General features: G+C 42.5%; 1 protein-coding gene across 6 annotated transcripts in view; it reads left to right on the top strand.

Annotated features, from left to right (window-relative positions):
* Positions 1–25,450, top strand: part of RREB1 (ras responsive element binding protein 1) — a 118,460-nt gene that overhangs the window by 44,048 nt on the left and 48,962 nt on the right. For 4 of the 6 annotated variants that reach the window (XM_079299880.1, XM_079299879.1, XM_079299883.1 and 1 more), the window contains 4 exons: positions 12,317–12,436; positions 13,760–13,962; positions 18,360–18,449; positions 19,782–19,945. In XM_079299880.1, the coding sequence (XP_079156006.1) occupies positions 12,317–12,436; positions 13,760–13,962; positions 18,360–18,449; positions 19,782–19,945 (577 nt within the window). Of the gene's footprint in view, positions 1–794; positions 1,160–12,316; positions 12,437–13,759; positions 13,963–18,359; positions 18,450–19,781; positions 19,946–25,450 lie in introns of all 6 variants that reach the window. The other 2 variants (XM_079299881.1, XM_079299882.1) reach the window with 1 other exon arrangement.

The following is a 25,450-nucleotide window of genomic DNA, read 5'->3' as shown; positions in this document are numbered from 1 at the left end:
TGCAACCTAATCAGTTAATAATATCAGATTTTTTTTTTTTTTTCCTTTTGTGGTTCTTTTAAAATACTTAAGGTTTTCTTCACTTCTGGTTGAAGAGATATTCTAAGTGACCTTAGCAAGATCCACGTAAATAAAAATTTTGTTACAGTGTGTACTGGCTTAAAACTCTAAAGCAAGGTGATTTCATGCTTAGATTTAAAAGAAGGTGGCTGTGTGGGCGTGTATGTTTATATGCCTGAGAAAATGTAAATCTGGAAGCATCACTCCTCAAAAGAAGTGTGACTTTCAGTATTGTAGGTCTGATTATGATATTTCAATGTTGCTTTGCTATGTGTGCATATATGAAAGTGATTAGTCAAGTTTCCACTGGCAAACTCTTGCTGTCCTGCTGCAGAAATCGGGGTGGGTGCACAGGCCACTTGATCACTTTTTGTTGCTGTTGTTCATTTTTCTCAATTTGCAACTACTAGTTTACCCAGAACTGGGTTGAACCTATACACAGTTCATAGAGTTTGTTCCAGGCTGATGTTTTTGTTAAATATGTATCAATGGAGTCAGCAGAAGGAAATGAATTTCACTTTTCGTATGTGAATTGTTTCAAGAATTGTCTATATCATCTGTTTCATGGAAATGTGTGAAGCACTAGCAGTAGAATTTGCGTTTTGGAAGGAGAGGGTGGTTTTGGACTAGCAGCAGACATTTTTGGCTGGAGGAATAGCAACTTGAAACTTCACTTACTGAAGAAACCTGTTCACAATTTTGTCTGTTTTGTTTTTTTTTTTTTTTTTCCCCAGCGTTCCTGAAATAAACTTCCTGCAATTCTTTGCAGTGTGCAGGTGTCCAGACTCCCCTTTACTCATGGTCGCCTGTGAAACCCGTCAGGCAACTGAAGGCTGTACCTAAAATTCTGCTGGCAGTGCAGCACACTGCAGTGGCCTTGATATAGTTACGGTGGACACCTTGTGCAGCCACAGCTGTAGCATCCCCTCGTAGTCCGAACAACTGAGTATTCCAGGAGTCTACACGTGTGGAGGAGTGCCTGGAATAGAAAAAGGAAAGCTGCAGAGATTGTAAGCTGCTGCTTGATCCGTGTGGCTGTTGTGCCGAGGAACATCAAAACTTTGCTGGATGGATCCGACAGCTCGTTGCAAAGTAGAGGGTCAGTCTTGCTGGTTATTTGCAGTTATTAACCTTAGTGGATTTTAAATTTTTTTTTTGTTTCCTTTGTTTTTATATTTTTCTCTGTATGCCTAAGAGGATTGTGGCCTTGCAACCAGAATGCTCATGTTCAGGAAACTTAAGGCTGTTCCTACTGAAGGGCTTTGAAGATCAGCAGGCATTTCCTCCAGGGTTTACAGCACTGTTGGAGGAAACATTCCATGCAGAAGTCTTCAGGCCTATCTGCCCCACTTTGGTCATTTCTTACCTCACCAGCACGTGGATTATGCTGTTTGCAGACTGTCTAAGCTGCACGATGACCTTCATGGATTCCTCATGAGCTTTTACAAGGCCAGGCCAGTGTACTTTGTAAAATCCTTTAGAAATGCCTGCTAGGCTTTTAAAGTCCCAGAGCATAGACTATACTGCAAGAAACTCGGAAGGTCAGCTGCTGGATATGGTTGTGGATGAAGGGGGATTTGTATGTGTGTGTATGTAGATCATGTTTTGAAAATACATATTTTTTCAGGTCAGATAGAGATATATTGTTCCTGAGAAGGCTTCTTGTACTCTTTGATAAAGCTGAGGGACTTCTGAATTCTGTAAGAAATTGATGATTGAGATCCCTATGCCCTTTCTTAGAATGCATGTTGCAGTTTATGAAGATGAACAGATGCTGTTTCATTTTGTCAGTGTGCTGGAAGCACCTCCCACAGGTTACTTGCACTATGTGTACTTCAAAATAGAAAGAAAACTCGTACTGAAGAGTACCACTGGCAAGTAGCTGTGCTGTTTAAAATTTTCCAAGTGGCTTTCCTGTGTGGATCTCAAATTGGAGAGGCTTGCCAGGACTATCTATTGCTGGCATTAATTTACCTAACTAAACCAAGAAAGAAGCTTTGTCTTTCAGAATTTAGAGCTCTGCAAACAAGCCCAAAGGCTACTGGCCAGCTGGTCTAAGCCAGTGGGTGTGCTCACAAAACTCACAGCACCTTGTTCATAGGTGGTAGAAGAGAGCTATTTTTTGAAGGCTGGATTTCTCCCTTGCCTGGACGAAGCAATAAACCTCAGTCTGAGTGATCTTTTGTACTTTTAGCATCTGTGGCAAATATATATCTCAGATAACCACCTATAAAATTAAAACAGCTAGTTTGTATCTTCTAACTCTGGCTCACAATACCAGCAGAATGTCAACTGATGATTGTCTAACATGGTTGCTTAATATCACATGGAGATTGTGTAGTTGGTTTATATCTGTTCCTGGTCCTAGCCAGTGCAGGATTTGGTTGAGCTGAGATCTGCTTGTGCCTCTTATGGTGGGGGGGCAGATGTTGATTTTGGTTTGTGGGCCTGCAGACTCTGCTTGGCATGGAGATAGAAGCTTGGAAGGAGTGCTACTAGTTATCTTGCTCATGAAAAAGCTATGTAGGCATTAGGATATTGCAGTTGGAGGCTGACATTACAAGTGCCTCCTAGGGTGGATGGGAAATGGAGGGCTGTACAGCATATTTCTGAGTCTCTTTGCTCCAGCATCTCTCTCTCTCCTCCCTGTGGCCTGTGCTCTCCCCTCTGAAAATCTCAAGCTCAAAACTCCCTAATTCAGGGGGAAGGGGGTAGGGATATGATTTGTGTTTCTAAACTTTTCAAATTATCTTGGTTATAGATTGTTGTTGTTGTTGTTGTTCAGAGGATGTGATAAGGGGAATAGTTTCTGTGCTGACCAGAAACAGAATGCAGGAAGATACGATGTTAACAAGGTGGGGGAGAAAAGGAGGTGTTTGTTTAGAAAAAGCCTAGTCACTAAAGCCTGTGGGGCAGAGGAACCCTGCTGATAACACAGATGAAACAGCCTGTCTCTTTCCTAACTTTAGAGGAGTGGAGCTTTGTAATAAATGGCTGCCATGTGGCAGCTGTCTCCCAGCTTCGTGAGCCTGGCAGTAGTTAATCCTGTCAGCAAGTCATGCTCCCTGGAAAAGAGCAGTGAGAAGAGCTTCAAACCCTTGAATCATTCTATCTGCAAAATATTTGCATGTTGGATGTCTTTCTGCTTAAAACAAGTTTGGTAATTTGATGTAGGTTTCCATCTTTAAGTAACATTAAAGTGCAGCTGTGTTGGCTTTTAAATAAAATGTTAGAAATGCTGAGATATTGCAATTCTTTTCTGTCTTTAAAAAAGTCATTTTAGTTTTGCAAGGTATATGTTCCAGAGTACAAAATGTACTATGTAGAGAAGGGACAGTGTTGCTATCCCTGTATGTTAAAAAATTACAGGTTGAGCATTTGAAATCATGGTTATCCTTAAAACCTTGGGGCTTTAAAATTAATCTGTTCTCCAGTTTGCTTTTTGTATTTTGCTGAGCATGTAATGTGTCTGTCCTTTTTCCAAAAGTCAAAAAAATATAATTTTGACTTGAGATTTTGTGAAATAATGTAGCACAATCAGATTCTATAGGCTCATGATAAAATCTTGATTGTTGTCAACACTACCACCAGGAAATGGGTTTAAACCCCTGTAATTTCTACTTTTTCTTTTCTCATTTTGCTGTGTTATCTTTCAAAGCATAAAATGTTTTGGAAGGCTACCTGGTACAGTGCTCCAAGCAGAGAGTGTGCTGGAATCTCCTGCAAAGACAGTGTGCTCAGGCTGCAAAGGATGGGTTGGGAGCTTGGCAGTAAGCAAACTGATGTTCTCCCTCTTGGGCTTTGCCTGTGTTTCCTTGCTATAGCACATGGATGTAGTTAGAGTGGTGAAGCACCATGTGGGACATAGCTATTCCAAGAGGAGTTTTTTCCTGGAGATTTTTCTAGCTTATCCTATTTTCAGAATGATTTTTGTAAAATTGCCTGTGAAACTATTAAAATACTCATCTTGGAGGAAGAGAATTGCAGCCAGAGCACTGCACAAGAACCAGGGCATTAGCACAGGAGACTTTCTGTATCTTCCTCAGTGTGATTCATCCTGCTGCTGTAATCCCTGCTGAACCCGTCTTGCACACACACACAGCTCTGGCTACATGTGAAGAGCAAGTGTGAGGGGGTGAATTGTTTGCTTGTTTCTCTCTCCAGAGATTTGCTTTAAACCTTCACCTCGAGTGCTGGCTCCCAACTGCCCTTGGCTGAGCTGGTGGCCGTCAGGGTGAGGGACAGAGATGGGGACAGGGACATGCCCTCCTTCCCTCCCTTCCTCCCTCCCTCCCTCCCTCCCTCCCTCCCCAACAGCTGCAGGCACCAATTGCCAGGGAGCAGCCCGGCCGCATGGTTTCGTGGCTTTCTTCCTCTTGTTACTAATGTGCCTCCTTGTTTCCGTGATGCTGTGCAGAGGAACAAGCAGATGGATTGTCTCCTCCCAGGGTGGGTGCCCAGGCATCTGCACAGCCAGTTGGTATGGCACAGGAGCCCCTGTTTTTTCAGTGACACCAGGGGCTATTGATGGCAGGCTGGGGCTGTGCTGCTGCTGCTGCACAGATGCTTGCTCTTGGCCCACCTTAAAAGGACAAGATATCCCGTGGTTTAGACTGGCCATATATTGTCAGGGATGTCAGCATCTCCGTCACAGCTACCCAGCTGAGCCCAGCATCCAGCTTCGCCCGCCCTGCGTGCCTGCAGCCTCTCCTCATTCAGAGCCGAGGGGTGCTGTAACTCCGAGTATTTGAAGGGGAGGTTCTTTTCTTCTCTGTTACTCAGAAATGTTTTCCATCTGGCTCTCCCTACTGCAATGCAACTAGCTCACCCATAGGGCTCTCGGGCAAACATCTCATGCCCTCAGCACAGTACTTGCTTAGGCACACAGGTGACATTAGGAGACATTAACCTATAGCTTTCCCACATCCCCTCCAGGCTTTTAAGTCAAGTGGGTTTGTTGGGGCAGTGTGAAAATGAAAAAAAATACCCCAAGCAAAAAACATACAAAGCTACATTTTAATTATTTCCTCATTTTGCAGTCCTTCATCCCTTCTTACTTGTCTGAGATGGCAGCAGCAGCAGGAGATGAGGTTTTGTCTCCCAGGGCTGTGCTTCCCCAGGATTGCTGAGGCTCCCCTTGGACAGGTGCATCTCCCTTTCCTCGGCCTGTTGGCCATGGAGACATACACAGTGGGGTTGGCCACTGGCCCTTGCCTCATCTTCCCCCTGCCCCTCTGCTCTCTCATCCTGGGCTCCTTTGGGGTATGTGGGCAGTGTTTTTGGCAGGCAATGTGATGCCACTTGCCTGACCTGTCCTGCCTTTGCAAAATACTTCCGTCCCGCCTTCAGGGTCCACTCCCTCCAGTCTCTGGCTCTGCTCTGAGCTCCCACCCTCTGCCACACCATGTTCCAGGGCTGTCCCCTTGCCCAGTGGGATGTAAGCCAGCCCTGGCCCAAGTGAGAGATGCAGCAACAGGACTAGGGAAGACTGATAGTGTGGGGAGAGACCCTGGGCCATGTCCCAAGCAGTGCTGCCCTGCTGCAGCCAGTGCCAGCCCAAGGGAGATGTGAAGGGACTTTCTCGGGTCGCCACTTCATCTAAGGCAAATAAACGGGAGTTAAAGCCAAGAAACACATCGACTTCCTGGAACTCTGCGAGCCGTCCGTACAGCTGTCCCCACTCCCCGAACACATGCAAAGCAGAGCTTATAAGGACAGACAGTATTGCTTTTGTGTCCTTCCTCAGCCAGTGGGGAGGGTGCATGGGAAGGGATGGTGCTGGGTAAAGCCCAAGGCGTGTCTTGTTCCGTGTTCCCCTGCATTGCTGTGATTCCCAGTGACTGGGGGAAGCCAGACTCCTTCCCACTGGCCTCCTCCCAGCTGTGCAGGCAGGCAAGGATGAGGATGGAGGAGTGTTTGCAATTGTCAGCATGGGAAGGAATGGATGGATGTCTGCTTAGAGCCACTTGTTTTGCCCTCCTGTTGCCCTGACTTTATTTTGTTGCCTAAATGTGGTGTTCATGGTCCCAAGTTTGTTAAGCTGCCTGCAAATCTCGGTATTATTTTTGTTTGAGCAAGCTCTTGAAGCTAACTGCAGTTTTGTGACAAAGGCTTCCTGGAGAGCTTGGTACTCACCAACAAGCTAATACAAACAGCAGAGATGAGGAGCAGCTCACAGATAGGTATTAGAAAAGTCTCAAAATTCATCAGCAGCTGCTGATGCTAAATGCAGCCATAGGTTATTGTAGTTCTTGCAGTGCTGTGTGTTCTGTGTGGCACTGCTGTCCCCGAAAAGGGCAGTGCTGGTCAGGAACTCAGTGCAGGCTGAGATCAGACTCTATGAGGAGATTACCAAGTGTGCTGGGCTTTCCTGTTGGGAACCAGGGGGCCACCAGGTTTCGCTTTCGCTCTTGTTGCCGGAGCAGCTTTTGCCTGAGTTCTCTTTTCTAGCCTAGCACGACCACAGGCTCCTGCATGAGGGCTGTTCCCACAGCACACAGCGCTTGCAAAAGCTGCAAACATGACTTCCCTCTTCAAGTTAGAAAAGGGAGCACAGGGCCAAGAGGATGGGCATGAATTCATTTTGTATTAATGCTGCCTGGTAACTGTGTGCATTGCTGTAAACCAGTTGGCCTGTAAAGGTGAATTTCACCCAGGAAACCCCTGCTTTGCCCGTATGATGTCTCATTGTTATATTAGTACAACTTCCTTGTTTTCAGTGTATTGCACCAATGTAATGCCAGAGTATCATGGTGATTCAGAGTTGTTCACTGAAGGCATTAGCTAAGTTCAGATTCTGGTATGCTTTATGGAGAGAAGCTTCTGGCCATCTGAGCCGAAGTCCTGAAGAGCATTACTAGTCCATAAGTCACCAAAAAGGAGTTTTCAAAAGCTACATAAAAACTAAGTGCACACATGTATCCCATCATGCTTGCAAGGAAATAAAACAGGAGGAGAAAATATGTTTGAATATTTAAAATTTAGCCTGTTAGGTGTTATAGCAACAGCATGCAAAATAGTCTGGAAATACAGGGATCATCTTGTTCTTGTTTAGTGCTTCTTCCCCTGTCCCACTCCCACCAGAAGATTGTCCATAACTCGGTTTTAAAGAATGTCCATGAGCATTTGGTTCACTTGTTTATTCCATGTCTGGGTGGATCTGTGTACAAGTTAGACATATGGATGTTATAGACTCACAGGGTTATTTTAAGAGGCAAAGTATTACACCTGCACTAACACAGGTACAATGATTCTTTCACTAATAGCTCAGAGAGTTTATAGTAAGAGAAGAGTCTGTCCTCTTTGGTGTTCAGAGAGTACCCTTCAGTAGATTTTACTCGTTTTTGTTGTTGTTTTTGTGTTTGGTTTTGGTTTTTTTGTAGAGGAAAATGTTACTTAGAGGTACAAGTTCAAAAGCTTTGGGGTAGCATTCTTAGTTTTTACTGTTAAGTGAAAGAGCAGCCACCAGATACTCCCATGCCACTCTATTTCTGTGCTTGTGTTCCTTTCCCCATGGGCTGCTCTGTACTGGTGCTCCAGCAGTGGTGACAGTGAGGTGATGCTCCCAGTGTAATTTTCTACTGCTTCAGTGCAGAGTCAGCACCAACACTTCTGCAAGGGCAGAGTTGGTATTAAAAAAGGTCAGTTGGGAAAACTTAGTTCATTTGGTTTTCTTTTGCCTTGAGGCAGTGCTTTGAATAGTGTTAACCCTTTTTTCTTCCCACACGATGCCTTTTCACTCTTTTTCCTTCCTGCCAGCTTTGATGGGAAGTTATGTTCAAAAGGTAGTGCGGGTGATAGCGCGCATCTCTGTTGGGGTGGGAGTGACCATTTGTGCTTGGGAGGGTTGCCTTGTGCTCTGGGAGTAAAATTCACTCCTCTGTGTAGAAACTTAGTAGGAGAGCAGTGCATCAGAAGCAGTTTGGAGTGCAGTGTAGCGATTCTTAGGTATTATAATCTCAAGGGTAAACAGTAAACTTTGTTTATTCAAATGTGATATCTCCCTTTGAAGTTCTGTTCTTGTCTAAATTTGTATACTAGCAGGTCTGGCCTTCATTTAAATGATCCTTGGGTTTTTTGTGCCACTTAGAAAAAAAAAAACAGTGGGAAAACCTTGACTAAACTAATAGTGTTGCTAAGATGGAAATGATGAAGAAGGCTCAGAATTCCTGTTTGTACCTCATGGGAAAAAGTGGTTTGAAATGCAGAGTGTGGGGGGGTGAACATTCCTAACCTGTCATTTCTTTTCCCTGTTTCTTCTCCCCCACTGTGTTCTCTACTAAATACTACAGTATGTTTAATGAAACCAATAAAACTATTTTGCCAAGAGTGTTAATCTTTCCCTGGCCCAATTAGTGCATGGCTTCTGCTTTTAAGGTTAATGTGAATTTTTTTCAGAAGGCAGAACAATAAGCAGCTTTGTGCTGTGTGTACCAGGTTTTCCCCCTTCTTGTCTGTATTGTGCATTTCTTCCTATCTATTCCAAAGGGAGAGCTCATGTGCAAAGACAGTGGAGCAATCTGGAGCAGAGACTTGTTCCCAAGGGTCAGGATGTGCTGCTCTGTGCTTGTGTAGCTGCCTCTCAGTTGCAAGTCAAGTGACTGTGACTTTGAAGACTCATCATTTTTTCTCTGTTCTTCTTCCTTCTCCTGTGGCCTGTGTTCTCCTTTTTGCTTCATCTGTGATGCTCTTCACCAGAAGGAGAAACAGCTGTAGCTGTTTAGAGTGGTCTTAAAACAAACAAAACCCCCCAAATAAATACACATAAGCAAAGTGGGGGGAGTAACTGTTGGTAGGCTCAGCTTTAGCATACAGTAGAGTCACGCTTCATCCCAAAGGAGGAAACAGGTCTAGCAAGTGTCTTCCTGTACAGACTGAATGGGAAGCAACAAGGTTTTTTCTTTTTTTCTTTTCTTTTTTTTTTTTTTTTTAAACAAGCTCTGCTTTTGCAGTGTTTCTCCCATTAGCTTGTTTTGTGGGGCATTAGGGGTGGACCTCTGTCAGAAGCAGGAGCCATAGGGATCTCTGTGGGATGGAAGTTGCCTCAGTTTCATGTTGTCAGCAACCTCATCAAGTGGAAGGAACACGTTCCTGCAGAAAAGACAGGTCTCTTGGTGTGGCCATGCAGAGAGGGCTGCATTGTCTTGCTGGTCCTGTCCCCCCTACCATTTGTCAGCACTCTTGCTTAGTCACTTGCTCTCTGCTTTTCCTCCTTTTCACACAGGATGAATGTGACACTGGGGGGTTTCTTCAAAGCAGAAGATGACTTGAATGCTTGTGACCACTTCCCTGTTTCCTAGAGGCTTTGGTCCAGTGTTGAATGCAACCTGAGGCTGCACTGTTTCTCAGCTTATTTCCTGTTTATCCTTTTTCCTGGAGGTCTTTGTTTTCTTTTGGGGAGAGGGAGGAAGGAGGCTCTGTCAGCACAACCTCCACACCAGGGCATTTGGTGTGAGCTGGGAGGGTTTACAGTCCTGAAGACAGTGTGGCACAGAGCATCTGTGCTGGTTGCTGCCTCTCTGATTCCTTGGGTTTCATAGTTGCTGTGGAAGAAAATCCCAACACTTCCCCATCCTCAGTGATGCATTTTTTTAAAGATGGGAAAAGAAACCCCAACCAGTTGAAAGCAAAAAAAAAAAAAAAAAAAAAAGACTGCAAGAGAAATCTCGCAGTATGTTCCTGCCTAAAGGCACTCTGCCACGGGTTTTCCCACAGGAAGGAGTGATTTGGCCCAGCATTCTTATTGTTTCTATATCCTATTGCAAATAGAAAGTTATGCGTCTGAAATTTGTGTGTGCTGCTCATGCAGTTGTGTCTTTTTCAGTGGTGCATTTTTGTTTCATGCAAGAGAGTGGGAAATACATAGGTAAATAAAAGAATGCAGCAGCAGTTCAGTTGTGATCTCTAGACTGCTTTCAAAATTGGAAATTTTTAATGTACAGAAAATGGTTTTAAAGAGAAGGTCTCTGACTATATATATTTGCTTGCCTTTGGAGGAAGATATTTGGATTCAGAAAAGAAAAATAACCATTGTCTCATAGAAATTTTTAAAGGCTATAATTGTATAATATGTATTTTTCTTCCTGAAAACAAAAAAAAAAAAAAAAAAAGAAAGCAAGTTGTCAGGTTTTTCTGAAACAGTAGGTAGGGTTTTTTAATGTGCATATATGCCTTCCTATTCTGCCTGCTCTCTCTGTGCATTTCCCATTTTCAGTGTTGTTAAAAGCAACACTAGGAATTCTGACTGAAGTTCTCTGGGAAGCTACTAAGCTGTCTTAAAGTTACCTTGGCAAACACAGGAGTCTTCACAGTTACACAATAGATTTTTTTCCAGGATGTATCAGTGGTGACATTAATGTGCTAGGTATTGACTGAAAGGGGAATGAATATGTGTATTTTGGAAGGAACTGTGTATTTTGTTTGTTTAGGGTTTTTTTAAGGACTAAAGCACATACTTTTTTAAACAGGAATACCTCCAAATAGTTTAAACTGGTCCTTATTTTTGGTACTGCTAAGCAGATAGAGAAAGCAGTTTTAGATTTAGGCCAGTCCTGAAAATAATTCTGTTGCTTATTCAGAAGTAAGTCAGCTACCACTTAAGTGATTAAAATAAGATGGGGGCAGGGGAGAAAGAAATAATTATATTGCTCTTGAATGTTTTTTAAAACAAACAAAATAACAGTAAAGTTACAGCAGTTACTACAGTTAAAACAAAATAAAGCCAAGCAAATAAATGGCTCCCATAATTATTGGAGAAGACACAGAAGGATTTGTGCTTGACCTCACCTTGGAGCAAGAAATCCCTGTGTCACAGGGATCACTAGTATTTTCTATACAGAAAAGTAGAAAAATAATTAGGGAAAAGTTATTTTGAGTTGTTCAGGTTAGTCTGTTTTTCTGGTTTTGAAGGTGCACATGGAAAGAAAGCAGTGTTTGTTAAGAGGTTGATGTGCTCCTGAGCCTCACACTAGCAGGGCTTGGTCAGGTCCCAGGTTTTGTCTCTAGACTGCAGTGGCTTGCTGTGCCAGATCATCTGTGTGACGCTTCTTAGAAGATTGGCAGCAAAATGTAGGAAGGTTGAATGCACTGCTTTGTCTGGCATGGTGTGAAATGAGGAGCTGTTTGACACCAGGTGGGCCCTTTCTTTTTGCCTGTCTATTCTTGGGTGCTCCATATTGTTGGCAGTTGAGGTAACATTGTCATTTATTGTTTTCAAATGCTGTTCAAACAGCATTTGAAGATGTGTTGCATGACTGATTTGCATGTCATCCTTGAGAATGTCATTTTTTTTAAAAGGAAGAAACCCTATTAACTGTGGTCTGAAGGCAGTTGTCTCTCTTGTCTTGATAAAGGGAAAACCTGTATTGAGCCTACTAGTTGTTATTTGTAAATCTGAGATGATGAAGTGTCCACAGTGTGTTTGTTTTCATAATGAAATAAACATTTTGCTTGTGAGATTATAAAGGTGCATTTCTCTGTCAAAAACATATCAGTAGTTTTCCGTATAACAAATAACCTTTTCCAGAGGCTGTGGGCAGAGAACTCCAATTTCTCATGTGCTGATCATTCCCCATCCCTTCTAAAACTGATGTTTAACTGCCCTGTCATTCTGCAGAGAGAACAGGCACCCTTCCTTAAACCCCAATGATAGCATGATACGTTTGTGGTTTCAGAAAGGGGTGTGGAGGAATTCTCTTGGTACATACAATGGTTACTTATGTCTTCAACTCATGTGGGAACCTTGGGCAGTGGATGTGAGGAATGTGCCAAATGGTCCCAGAAACCTCTGTAGTAATTTCACCACAGCTAGAAGGAAGAAGGTGGCCACCATGAATCCATGTATTGGAGTAAATGTTAATCTTCCAAGAAGAGAAGAGGGGAGTAGTGCATGTGTGAAATTCTCTAGGTGCAGAATATTCTTCCAGTTTATTAATCAAATGTCACCACTGTGTGATAGGCTAGTTTGCTCTCTCTTCCTGTTTATGCTGGCTGAATATTGCAGACCAAGCTGGTAGGGGTTTCTTTGTTTGCCCAGGTTTTGCCACTGGCAGAAGCAGCAGCATCTCCTAACCCTGGAGATGCCTGGGCACTCATGAGAGTGTTGCTTGGATGCACTAGCACTGCTGGTGTGTTTCTGTCATCAGACCTATCTGGTAGTCAGGGAACCCCTCAAAATAAAGGGCTGTAGTATTACTTTCCAAAAAAGGCTTCCATAAAAGCTTACTCCCTTTCTCTTTTTTCCTTCTCCCTCCTGTAGTGCTAGAGGGTGCTGCTGAAGAAGAGGCTGAAGAGCCAGACGCAACTGTACATACTACACTAAGTGAAGAGACCAGCAACCCAGAAGAGAGCCACAGCCAATCAGGGGAGAAAGATGAAGGTAATTGGTTCAACTAGTTCTGTGACTATAAATTAGGGCATTGATTAAGAATATAGAAACATTTCTTATCCATCCATACATCTTATTGCGTGAAGAGTATAGCATACATTGAGCAAAAGCACTGGTGCATACATTCCTTTTCCCATCCCTAACTTTTGTCTGTCTGAACAGTATAAAATAGGTTGAACAGAAGCATGGGCACATAAATTCTTAACTACCACTGCAGGCTTCCAAACTAAGATTTTCTTGGCTCACAGTAACTTGGCATCACATAACTTAGTCTCAAAAAACCACCTGTTTATAATCCTCAAACTTATGTTCCAGAGACAGTATTATGCAGAGATCAAATGTTCACAGGCAAATGTGTTCCTCCTTGTTCACCCTCACATACTCTTCTGTTGCAGTGACTTTCTCACAATACCCATTAAAATTCTGTGCTTTCCACACAGGTGACAGAGCAGTAGACTTGCAGGGTGTTCCTGTTTGTTAGGGAGACTTCTTGAGGGGAAAAGGAGTGTTTAATTTGAAAGCATCTTCCTTTTCAAACTTGTAAAGAGGAAAATAGAAGGCCTTTCCTGTGTGTTTGACTTGTCTAAAACAAAGGATGAGGTTTTAGGTGTATTTTGATATCTGAGATTGGAGCATCCCTGCTACTTAGTGCATGTGATGGAGAAGTTTGAACCTTACAGCATTAGCTGTGATGTTAGTCATGTATGTAACACATATTCTCCATGGACTAGTATGGCTTGGTTTACCAGAGTCATATATGTCATCTGTGGTAGTGAAGGCAATAGAGGGGATATAGGGTTTTGTTTTGGTTGGATGTTTTGCTACTTTAGCTAATTCCATATACAGGGCTGGCTTAAACCATGCTTAAAAGAGAGCTCAGTATCCTACACTGTGTTACTAATGCCTTAATTGTGCAGTCCTGTTTAAAACACACTGCCTGCTTGAATGATTGTGCTTGCCAGAGTGTGCATTCATCAGTACTGCTCCACTAGTTCATGGTGATCACAAGGTACCACAAATAACACCATTTCATAGCAAGAGAGTGTAAAGTAAATCACTCTATAAGCTCCATGTTGAATTAAGGTTGAAAATGAAGAAAATGGGACTGTCCTATGAGAAACATGTACTCTTTGCATTCCAATATGAGAAGTTTGTCCTGTTATAAGAACTCCAGTTGTTATGCCTGTTGCCTGTGCTCCATGATGATCCAGCAGTGTGTCATGGGAGTTACAGGCAGCTGAAAATACTGTGGGTTGTTTGGGTTTTTTAAGATGGCCTAGGAACTCCTGTTTGTGTTTTTGTTTTTAATTCCAGAGAAGCAGCTGGAAAGCTTAAACAGCTATAAGGCATCACCAAGTTCACCAAACAGTTTGGACGGGGCAGACTTGTCCTCCATTGATGCCATGATGTCAGCAGTGATGAATGTGGGGAAGATTGCTGAAAACGGCGGGAATTCTCAAAATGTCAAATCCCCCTCAAAGTCTCCTGCACCAAATCGGATTGGCAGGAGGAACCAGGTACGTAAACCCAAATGCAGGAAGGGCAAAGGGGTGACAAGCAGCTGGAAAGTGATAAGATGTAATTTATGTTTCTTTGATTGTTTTGCCTTTTTCCCCTCAGTGGTTCTTTCTTTGGCCTCTGCCATTGTTCCTCTGTGTAGATTTTCTGGTATCTCTCCAGACCATAACTTAGAAAACTGGGAATCAGCAGGGTCCATGTGTTTAGGCTGACACATAAAGCATTTGAGCACGAGCTCCAGTGCCATGCAATGGTGAGCTGGTCTAGCAGATGCCCCTAGCAGTGACAAAGTCACCTAAGAATTGCCATTTTGTCCTGCTGCATCCTTTCTCCTGACTGTTGCGTTCTCATAATCTCATGAGGTGTGTAGCTGCCCCACGGAAGTTTCAAGTGATTTATGGTTAAAAGTGGTTCTGGAACAAAACATTCATCAGGATGCTCAGTTCTTGCCTGTAGTGTAAGGTGCCCTTAATTTCCTTGTCAATTAAAGCCTGAAAAGCTATTGCAGAATGCCTTGTATGAATTTTGCAGAGTAAACATATGTAGCTTTTATCAGGTTTTTTCCATTTACCAGTTGATGGCACCAGCTGATAGCAATATTGATCTAAACAAGTGAAAGGAGAGAGTCATATCAGTTTAGCTGTAGTTATTTATATCTCTGTTTTTCTCCTGCTGGGCCAAGCTCCACCAAAGAAGGTACTGCAGGATATCAAGAAAAACCCCAAATCCCTGTGGTCATTTGACTTTGGAGCTTGAGGTGAAGCACAGAAACTTTGTAAAGAAATCAAGATGTAACAGGGACCAGAAAGGTTGAGAGGCATGACTCATGTGATGTTCCTATAGTAGTTTATTAATAGATTGCTGAGTAGCTGCCCAGTTGACAGACTTATGACTTGTCTTGGATTTTTTAGCATGAAAGGAGTTAAAAGCCATTAGCTGTAAATGGACATCCTTAAATGAGGAATGGGAAGTATACGTTCAACTGTGTTTGTGGGATTCCGTTGTCTAGCACCTGGCTTTAAGGTTTATTTACAATGTTCTCACTTAGGGGCTGCCCTGGTTCCTTGATTTCATCATGTGAAGTGAGGCACTGGAGTCCAGACCAGTGTCAGGGCAGTGCTGTTACACAGCTGTCCACTGGTACACCATGTGTTCTGGCTTCAGGGAAGTTTATTAGTGTTGGTGACCTTTATTCCACCTGGTATTTCGGTGGGCATCGAATCAAAGGAAGCTCTAGAGTAAATGTGACAGGATTAAGAGGGATTCTTACAGCATAAAAATAAACAAATACATTGAAAACATAGTAAATAGCCTATTTGTTTTTAGGCTGAAAGATTGTTGAGGCCATAGGGGCAAATGACTAAATTACTGAGAAAATAGCAGTGAGATGTGAAATATTAAGTGGGTATCAATCTTGTTAGCAGGCTCTAATAAAGTGAATTTCCACTTTCAGCACAGCAGAATGAAAGCACTGAATTGTTTTAGTGTGTAGCAGTGCAGGGATCACAGATTCTGGTCAGAATATGCCCCTTATTATAATTTCAAGGATAATAACAGCTGATTTTCTGACTGCTGTTTCCCATGAGTTGGCAGCGAAATATTTTGCCCTGAACCTTTGTCCCAAAGTCTATGGTCCTCCCTATAATGCTGACTTTATCTTGGCTGCCGTCTACCCATAGTTTAAAATCATGTTCTCACATCAACCTGCATGTATTTTAACTTCTCATTTGCTTTGCTCTTGAAGAAAATAGGAAGTATGACAGAGGTGTTTTTTGTGCTGGAGAAAAACAGATGGACTTAATGCAACACTCCAAAAGCATTTGCCATCAGTTGAATGCAGAGCTGTTGTGCCAGATTGACTTACTGAAGGCAGAGTAGCTAACAAATGAGCTGCTAATTTTATCTTTCAGTTCAAGAACTCTGTTTTCACCAACTTGGCTCTGGTGGGGTAGCCGAGTGCTGTGTTTTAAATAGGTGAATGTGGATACTCTTACAGTAGGGATGCTAATGTTTTTTGGTCTGAATTGGGTTAGTCAGCGGATTTGCTTGAGCTGTGTTACGGTATGCAGCATGTTAGCCTGTCTGACCACTGGAGAAAGTTTGGGTTTTAGTTAATAATAAACCCCAGATTCAATACTAATCAGCTCTGGCTGAGCTATAGTGTGTTTCTGATCTTTGCTTCTAGGTGAACCAGTAATTACTCTATCTTCTGTTAATTTGCTGATTTGAAGAGAAGGCAGTCTGGAAAGCAGGCTTTGTAATCATCGAGTGCATCTGCAGCAGAACTGCAGCACTCGTTTAAAGAGGAGGGGGGCAAAAACCAGTAGTGGGTTGATAATTTTGCAGAAATAGCCTGGGGATTAAACATCATCTAAACTGTCAGCACATATGCAGGGATTTTCCTCACAGCACAGTGTGTTTGTTCTCTGTCTTGAGCCAGCTTTTAACAGGGTGCAGTATAATTGGAGCTGAACATTACTCCACGGTCAGGTTGCATATAGTAGAATTAAAGTTGTATAAGTGGGATGGAATGAATGTTTGTGAATTACATGTTTGTATATAAAAAATGGTGGGGGGGGGGCACTGAGATAATGCATTTTAATTTTCTTTGAGTGTTCAGGCATCATAATGGCAGCCTTTCTTGCTTTCTTTCTAGTGTTTTTCAAGTGCTCAGCCTGCATGTGTGGCCTACAGTGATTACCTTAGGGATGTAGAGGCTGAAATGTGGTTGGAAAAACATGTACAAGCAAAAGAGTGGGGAGAAGTGGGAGAACCTAATCCTTTCATTTTAGAAACAAAGTCTCAAGACTTACTTTCTTCAGGCAGAATCAGAAAACAGCTCTTCATCCATGTCTACAGGTCACAGAAGTTATTGCAAAATTATTATGGCCCTGTTTTTGAAAACAAAATGTAATATAGGGACTCTCTGGAATGGTTCCCCAAATCATGCAGAAGGGCATATTGCTTTATTGAGACATAAAAAAGAACTGTCTCTAACAGTGTGTCAGCATCGTCCTAATGTGCCAGAGGATTTGTCACAGAGACTTGGGTTAGTCATTCGCAATGTTCTTTGTGGATGCTTGTGTCTGACTACTTGGAAGTGATTGCTTCTGAGTTGATGACTTTGGAATATCACCGGGAGAAGAGAGTTGTGTGGAGAGAGGAGATGCATAGACATGCTCATACCCATCAACTTGCAGCTAAAGAGCTGCTGAGAATGTGTTCTGCTTTTTGCTTGTTTTCAAGCTTTTACTAATGATACTTCAGATAGCCAGCAAAGAACCTTAGTAGAAAATGTCACTTGGCATAAAAATTATGCTTTATGGTCATGCAGAGATGTTTTTTGTACTGTCTTGTCACTAGAGGTGTGCATCATTCTAATGGAAAACTGAGGTTTAATTTTGAGTGCCCAAATCATCTTCCTTTTAATGTGCAGGCGTTGGTGCATAAGCCATGCCTGGCTTCCTGGTGAGGTTGTGAAAATGCCCTTTACATCATCCAGTAGCCACCCTTGTGGACAAATTGAGGCAAACAGCTTTGGTTCCTGCAAGAGTGCCATTTCATCCCTGGCTGAAAGAGTGGTGGCTTTGCTCAGTGTCTCAAGGGCATACTTAAATCAGGTTGAGCTCTCCGGATGGCTTCATTGTTTGTACTCGTGGTTTGACCACGGTTCCTCCTGATTCTCACCTGGGCGGAGAATGGCAGGGTTCATAATGTGTTCTTTTGGAGTCACGTACACTCGGGCATTGTCACCTCTTTCTCCCTATGATCTCATCAGATCTTGCGAGCTTCAGAAGGGTGGGGCCTGGCTGGTGTGCCTGCATGGGATGCTTCCAGCAGAAACACAGGATGCTAAAGGAAATGGTGCTGATGATTCAGTAAATGCCACTCTTCCTTCTGAGTCAGCCATGGAGCAGAACATACGGCCCCTACAAAAGGGCACCAAGATAGTGCTTTGCTGTCAAGATGGGGTGGAAAATCTGAAGTTCTGACAACTTGTGCTATTAAAAATCTTTGGAAAGAATAATGATGTTTGCCCATATATTCTGACGATGTTCCAGGAATTACTTTCTGGTCAGCTAAATTCCTCCTGGCAGTTTGAGCTCCTTGCAATTAACTTGCCTTCACTTCCTGTCCTAAACTGCTACTGCAGAGTATCTGTGTGCTGTTAAAACAGCTGCTGTACTTCTGTAATAGTTGAAATGGCCCCTGTTTATAAATTCAGAAGTTTCTGAAACTAGCTTGAGGGATCTATATGATGATAAATGTATAAATATAAGTTATTCTGTTACCAGTATTTGGGATGGATTATGTTTTTCCACCCTCATCACTGACTGCTTTGTAGTCCTTTTACATTGATATTCCTTCTGATTGTTTTGCTTTCTTTTGTCTACAGGAAACAAAAGAAGAGAAGTCTTCCTATACCTGTCCTCTGTGTGAAAAGATTTGCACTACACAGCACCAGCTAACTATGCACATTCGTCAGGTATGCAGAGTACCAGCTCTTGATTTCTTACTTTTATTAAGAGTATTTCATTTGCCAGGTTGCATTTTGCAGTGGTGAAAAAGAATTCCTTGTGCAAGCCAATGAAATGCTTCCATTGTTTGGCTTTTATTTTAGCCTTCCCTTGCATTTTCTTAAAAAAGCACACCCCACAAACCAAACCCTGAGGTGGGTAATTTTCCTCCCTTCCTTGCCTGGCATTCAACCCCCACCCAGTGGCTCAAACAAGGATGTGTGTCCTGTTCTGCATAGCTTAAGGTATCCTAAGGATCCGGAAAACCACTTCCATCATGAGGCCTAAGTCCTGTTTTATTATCCTGTTTGAGTACAGATCTTTTTACTGGTCATGCAAATTAAGAAGCAGGAAGACATAATTTTTAAATCAACTCAGTGTGGAAGAGCTCTCAGTCTTTCACAGTATGTAACAGTTTTGGGAGGCTTTTTTTTTTTAACTGGATAATGCACTTTTTTTTGGTCAGCTACAGGCCTGTTCTTGCTCCTCCTGAAATATATGCATACTTAATAAGGAGGTTTGCCCTTTTCTCTAGCAAAAGGCTCTTCGTTGGGTGCTAAGGTGTGGTTGATGACTGGCTTCACTAGATACTTATTACTTCAGCTTTTTCTCCTGTACTTTAACTGTTGCTTAATTTTTTTTTTCTTACTGTTCTAGTATTTTTTTGTTTGGTTTGGTTTGGGGGTTTTTTTGTATGTAAAGAAATCTTCAAGTCTCTGAATGCAAGTAAGAGTGGTACATATAGCGCAATAGCTAATGGCCGTAACTTGACCTTGTAATGCATTCTTATGGTCATAGAAGTCTGCATGTACACTCAGAAGCAGTTTAGTTTTGTTGTCTTACTATGCAGTAAGTTGAAACTTAGTATCTTTAAAGAGTATTTGTTTTTAAGTGTCTGTCTTCTGCTGTGGAGTTCATAATTCCATCCTCTTTCCTTACCGTTCATACAACCCCCCAACCACTGCACAGCCTGAAGTGTCCCAAGGTACCATTTGTCTGATGGGCTGTTGCTGAGTCCCTCTGTATCCTCTTTTGCTGCAGACCCAGCAGAAATGCTGCATTGCAGGCTGTATGAAACAGCTGCTTGTGCTGGTGCATTAGGGGGTTAAAGATGAGGGGGGAGGAGGGGGGCTGGAGTTGAGGGAGGAGGGCTGGGGATGAGAGGTCCAGGGCACACCTTCATATAAGGTATTGTGCCAAGTGGCTCTTCAGAGCTGCTTCATTTGTTTATAGTTCTTGCTGATATTTTACTGGCACTTCAGAAGGGGCGTTCAATGTAAAAAAATCATTGCTTTCTCCAGCATAACACTGACACTGGAGGGACAGACCATTCCTGCAGCATCTGTGGAAAGTCTCTGAGCTCAGCGAGCTCCCTTGATCGCCACATGCTGGTGCACTCAGGTGAAAGGCCTTATAAATGTTCAGTATGTGGACAGTCCTTCACCACCAATGGAAACATGCACAGGTGAGTGCTGATTGTGTCCCAGGAGTTTGGAAAGGATTACAGCATAGGGGCTGTTTTGTTTCCTTGGAGGGACTAGCCAGCTGACTAAAGACACTTGGGCAGGAAATGTGCAGTATCTGTGACCTACAAATGTGGCATAACACACACTACAGCTACTAGGATGCTTAAGTAGTGGGAGGAAATCAGAATAGAGAAAGATTTTCTAGTTTTAAGTATTACCAAGAGTTGTTATAGCTTTTTTTTTTTTTTTCTTTTAATAGTAGTAGCATGACAAACAGATTTTTTTCAGGGGATAAAAATATATAGCCAAGTTATATAGGAGCTTCCAATTTTGTACCTTCAGAGTCATGGATTCGAGTGGTTGTATTAGAACATCTGGGTTTTGTTGGTGCTATGTACTTAGGTATTCAAGTGCCATCATGAAGATGCCTCTTTGGTATATTTATCTTGTTTTTAAATGCATACATCAATATTTGTTTGCACTATAGACAATTTACTGCACTATAGATCTGACAAATTCCCTGCACAAATTTCCAAATGTAGTTTCCTTTGTAGGGATTGTAGCAATATGTACAGTTGTCAACTGGGGAACAAAATGTTAAAGCACACGGATTTTCCTTCCCCTCTCTCACCCCTTGATTCAGTATTCGTTTATTTGCATGGGTGGAACATCTCAGAACTGATAAAGACTTCATGGATTCCCACATAGCTTTAGTCCCCATATCAAGACTTTGCAACCTACAAAGAAGCTGTAAGACAGGTGGGGAAGAGAATATTGCTTACAAGGAAAAGGACAGGAGTGATGGATATAGAGTGGTTCTGTATGGAAAGGAAGGTGTCTTGTTTTCCTGATTATTACCAATCATTTTCCAAGCAGTCTGCTATAGATGGAATGAAAGGGTGATTTTGATGACAGTAGGAAAGAACATAGTCCTGCACAATGGGAGTAATACCTGCTTGCAGCATTACCTTTTCTGTATAATCTTGCTCATGTTAAACACTTGGGTGAAAAGAGAGGGAATGCAGTTTTGTAATTCCATGTTTATTTAACTTAAAATTGATTGGAATTGGGGAGAGTTGGCAAGATAGATAAAAAATGAGAAGGAGAAAAGCACAAAGAGATACTGGCCTTGGGCACTGAATAAATCACACATCTGACTCATCTGACCAGAGGTGTTGTGAGCCACGTTTTCCAGGTCGGGTCATTAGTCTGTGTGACGTGGGGAGGGCAGGGCAACTGCTGAGATGCCACTGTCAGTATCCAAGAGTGACTTCCAGTGGTGGAACGCTGGGATGGTCAGTCACTTGTGTCTGGGTGGCTTGCTGGAGGATTGCTTGTGCAGGGTTTTTTTTGGGTTTTGCTCACTGGATATCTCTTATGCCCTCCTAGAAGCAGGAAAGAGAGGTTTCCCCTGAAACTTAACTCTGGGCCTATGAGAGATTCATGTAGTCACCTTTGCTTATGCAGGTTTCCCTGTATAGAAATTCTTAGCATGCTTTTGTAGCAAATTTATAGCCAGAGTTGCCAGACTCAGTGACTTGCCCAAAAGAAGCAGAGATCAGAACCTTCTGATGGAGCAGATAGTTTGGTTTTAATTTTTTTGTTTAACAAGATGAGGCCTGAAGTTACTGGGATGGAGTGCTGTATTTAATGATCACACAAAAAGGACCTAAGTTTATGCAAGAAAAAACTTGATATTACAAGGTTTTTTTTGTCTGATAGGTGCCTGTTGGTTCTGTTAAGCTCCTTGTGCAGGGCTGCCCTGCAGCAGCAGAAGGCTGTTCCCGAGCTTGGTATCTCTGCACGAATGACCCCAGACCCATGACAAGCAAAATCCTGAGCACACTGAAATATGCTGATTCTCCTAAAGGAGAGTTGTGCTTGGCAGACTGTGCCTTCTGGTCTTTTTTCAGTGAATAACCTTTTCTTGTTGCTACAATTGACTGTAATACTGGATCTTGTTGCTGAAGGAAGACATGAATGTGCAAGTAGGCAGATGAGGATAAATGCAAAGTGAAATCAAATTTTTTATCTGGTGCTGTGGTATACTCACAAGGAAGATGTTCATTTTGCCCACCAGTACCTCCTGCTGAAACAGGTATTTCTGGTCTAAGATGGTGTGAAGTGAATTTCTTTTCCAGGCATCTCAAACTTAGCTGTAGCATCATGTTCAGTGGACTGTCAGTGCTGTGGCTGAATGTGTCTCACATCTCATTCAAAACTGCTTCTGCCTCAGGATTCTACAGCAAGGACCTGTTTGCCAGGTCCTGCCTCATACGTAACTCCTGCAGGCCACGTCTGTAGTGGTGCCATGTCTGCTCTTCTGTATCAGCTAGGTGATACTGCAAGTCCATCTTTGTCCTCTTTTGTGTGCAGTTCTTTCATTGTTCTCTATTTTTGTGTTACAGTATCTAAGTAGTGACAAATGTATGTCTAAACCAGCATAAAAAAAAAAAAAAAAAGAAAGAAAAATAAATTCTCATGTGCCCCTGGTAGCCAGCATGGTGTTATCTCTGGACCATTGCACAACAAGGGGTCAAACAGAGGAGTTACAGGTTTAGCAGAAACTTGTGCTGGTAAAGAATCAGTGTAACTTGTGAAGGTCCTGCAGGAGCTTCCCAGGATTTATTGCACTTACACCAAATATGCTTAGTTTGCAGGAGAGGAGCAAGGGAGAAGTTGGTCTGCTGGTATGTGAATGGGGGGGAAAATGTGTAGGCTTATGCCATGTCCATCCTCCCTTCTCTTTTTTCCCCTCTGTTCTGGCTCTTATTTAGCTGTATATACTATTTTTAAATCTAGACTTTTAAAAGACCTTTTAGGGGAAAAAGTTCAATGGGATGGCCCTTTCCAGGGAAATACTGTGCCATGGGAGTACTTACTGCTGTTTCCATCAAAGAATGAAATTTCTGATCTATCTTTCATCCTCAAAGCAGCCACATCATTAGACATTCAGCTGAGGAGAGGAAGGAAGGAGACAAATTTTGGTTGCTTTTTTGAGTTAGAAAATGCTTACCAGTGTTGTTAAACTCTCAAGTGCCAGCCATCTCCATCAAAAGTATTTTTTCACCACCTTCACTTTACCAAGGGAGAAAAAAACCCTCCAGTGCTCTTACTTGATGCTGTTCTTCATTACAGTAAAACTTCAGTGCAACAGCCAGACTTTATTTGGAGTAAGTGAGAACACTGTTTCCTGCACATCTCTTCCTTGAGTTAGTGTGCTGGGGTGTTGCATGTACTCTTCACTTGTGAAATCGATGCTGGCCTTCCTGACTCCCACAATACATGCAACACTTCATTTGTAAATGAGTCATAGCCTCTCAAATGAAGTCCAGTTTCTTTTTGTTGTGCTCCTTGGCTCCTCTTCAACAAGTTAAGTTGAATGGGCACAGCAGACTGGGGTGGAAGGGGAAGGTTCTCTTGTGCAATATTAGTAAGAAAAGGAGGTTAAAACCTGCTTCCTTTTCTGACCAGTGTGACTCTTGGCCAGGATTTTCATAGGGAACCTTGAGTCCAGGGTAACTCAGAAAACTCTCTTACAGGCTGCCAGGCTGTTCAGGAGTGACCTGAACCTTCTGTGGGGACAGTCACATTTGGAGAGAGCAAAGGTCTCTGGAGAGCACTCTGTCCAGAGCAAAAAGCTGATTGTCTCATTCTTCTGATGTGGCATCAGACTGTCTGCTGCTGTATCAGTGCTGCTCCTGCCATATGTGGAGGGTTGGTGCATGCTGATACAACTGGGAGACTTGTTAGTGCCTGGTATTAGCATCATTAATTGCTCTAGAGAAGAAGACCTGGAGATGATGCTGAGTTTTTTTGTTTTCTTTTTGACCAGTATTGGAAAGAGCAAATCTTCTAGAATCAGGAGCTGATTAGGGATTTGGGAGCATTGTTTTCTTGGGGTTTTTTTTTTAGTTCAACATCCCTGTAGCTGGCACTACAAAGATCAGTACATAAGAAAATCTGCAGTTTAGGATATGCCTTATCCTCACCCTTCTTAGCTAGAGAGACAGACCCTGTGGCTTTCTCTCAGTCACAGTGAATTAAAGTTGAATGCTCATATCTCCATCAGGAGCATAAGCTATGTAGAAGGGAAGGGGGTGTATGAAGAGTTCCTGTAGCTCTGTAAGAGCTGGATTCCCAGTGTATTGTCTCTATTCAAAAGATTGCAACTACTAAAGATTTTCCAAAGGTATTCCATCTGTACAGTCAGATTAACTCCCTAGGGATTTTATCTGTAAATAATCCCAACTCCAAGGAGCCCTTATGGATCTAGACTCTGACACGAAATAGGAGGTTTCAAGTCTTTTACTCCATCTCTACCACTGCCTCTCCCCAAAATGCAGACAGAGGAGTTAGGCTGCTGCTGTGGTTGTAGTGGTGGTTTGTGAGCCTTCAGAAGGGATCTTGAGGTAGAGAAAAAAATTTTACTTGACTTATTGTGATCCATTCAAACAGAACATGCATCAGCCTTCAGTCCTTCAGAAGGGCGATGCCTCCACTTGCTCCAAAAGTGTTTCCTTTGGGGGTAGGATATTTTGCCAGCAGTTCCTTTTCCATTTCTATGACTAAGGGTAGTCCGTGCCTATCACTTTAAAGTCACATTTTCCTCCCTGCCAAAGACATGCTCTCTATGCAACTAGAAAATGTTAATGGGGTATAAATGCCAAAAGGGAGGCGAGAAATGACCTTCCTGACAGTTTCCAGTGGGAAGCTATTAAAGGCTCTGTGGCAAGTCTGAAAAGAGTGAAGGAATAATGCATGTGTTACAGCCACAGCTTCCCCAGTTTGGTAAATGAAGGAGCATTGTCCATGGCTGGTTTTCTCCAGGCTGTCCATATAAGTCCAGTAATGCAAACTAACAGAAGTTTTTCATTTGAAACTAAAATGTGGAAAGTATCTACCTTCTTTCTTTTCTTCCATTCCTTGCCCCATGCATGACAAAATTATTCAGAATGGCTTTTTATTTACATCCTGCTTAGGTACTTGTGGGCTGTTTATGTACCATCTCAGGAGCAGGTCTCAAAGTTTGGGGATTTTTTTTTTTTTTTTTTTTTTTTTTTTGGCACATGTAAAACACCACATGCAACAACCACATGCAGAAGTCTTTGAAACTCAGATTGGAAGATCTGGATCACAGAAGCTATGCTTTGAAGCATTCTTACAAAGGGTCCTATCAAAGAAGGTATTTCTTCTTTTAATTAAGAAGGCACTTTCATTTCTCAATCTTACTTTCAGTACTAGATAGTTTTCCTAAACTTCTGATTTTAATATGCTGTGGAAAGATAAACAGCTGTCTTTTTAATCACGGTATGATACTATTCTGATGTTCAAGTCTTTCTGAAACAACACTTTATGTGTGCACCTGTGTGTTGCTGACTGAGTTTCTTGAGAAAGACAGAAAATGCACATGCAGTAGGGTAATCTGAATTTTGACATTTTAACCAGCCATCTTTGCCTGGCATATGAAGAGTGTGCACGTCTGGAAGATTGTAATGCACTGC

The sequence above is a fragment of the Erithacus rubecula genome, assembly GCF_903797595.1.
Source record: "Erithacus rubecula genome assembly, chromosome: 3".
Classification (NCBI taxonomy): Eukaryota; Metazoa; Chordata; class Aves; order Passeriformes; family Muscicapidae; genus Erithacus; species Erithacus rubecula.
This window is presented reverse-complemented; position numbering and strand designations above follow the sequence as displayed.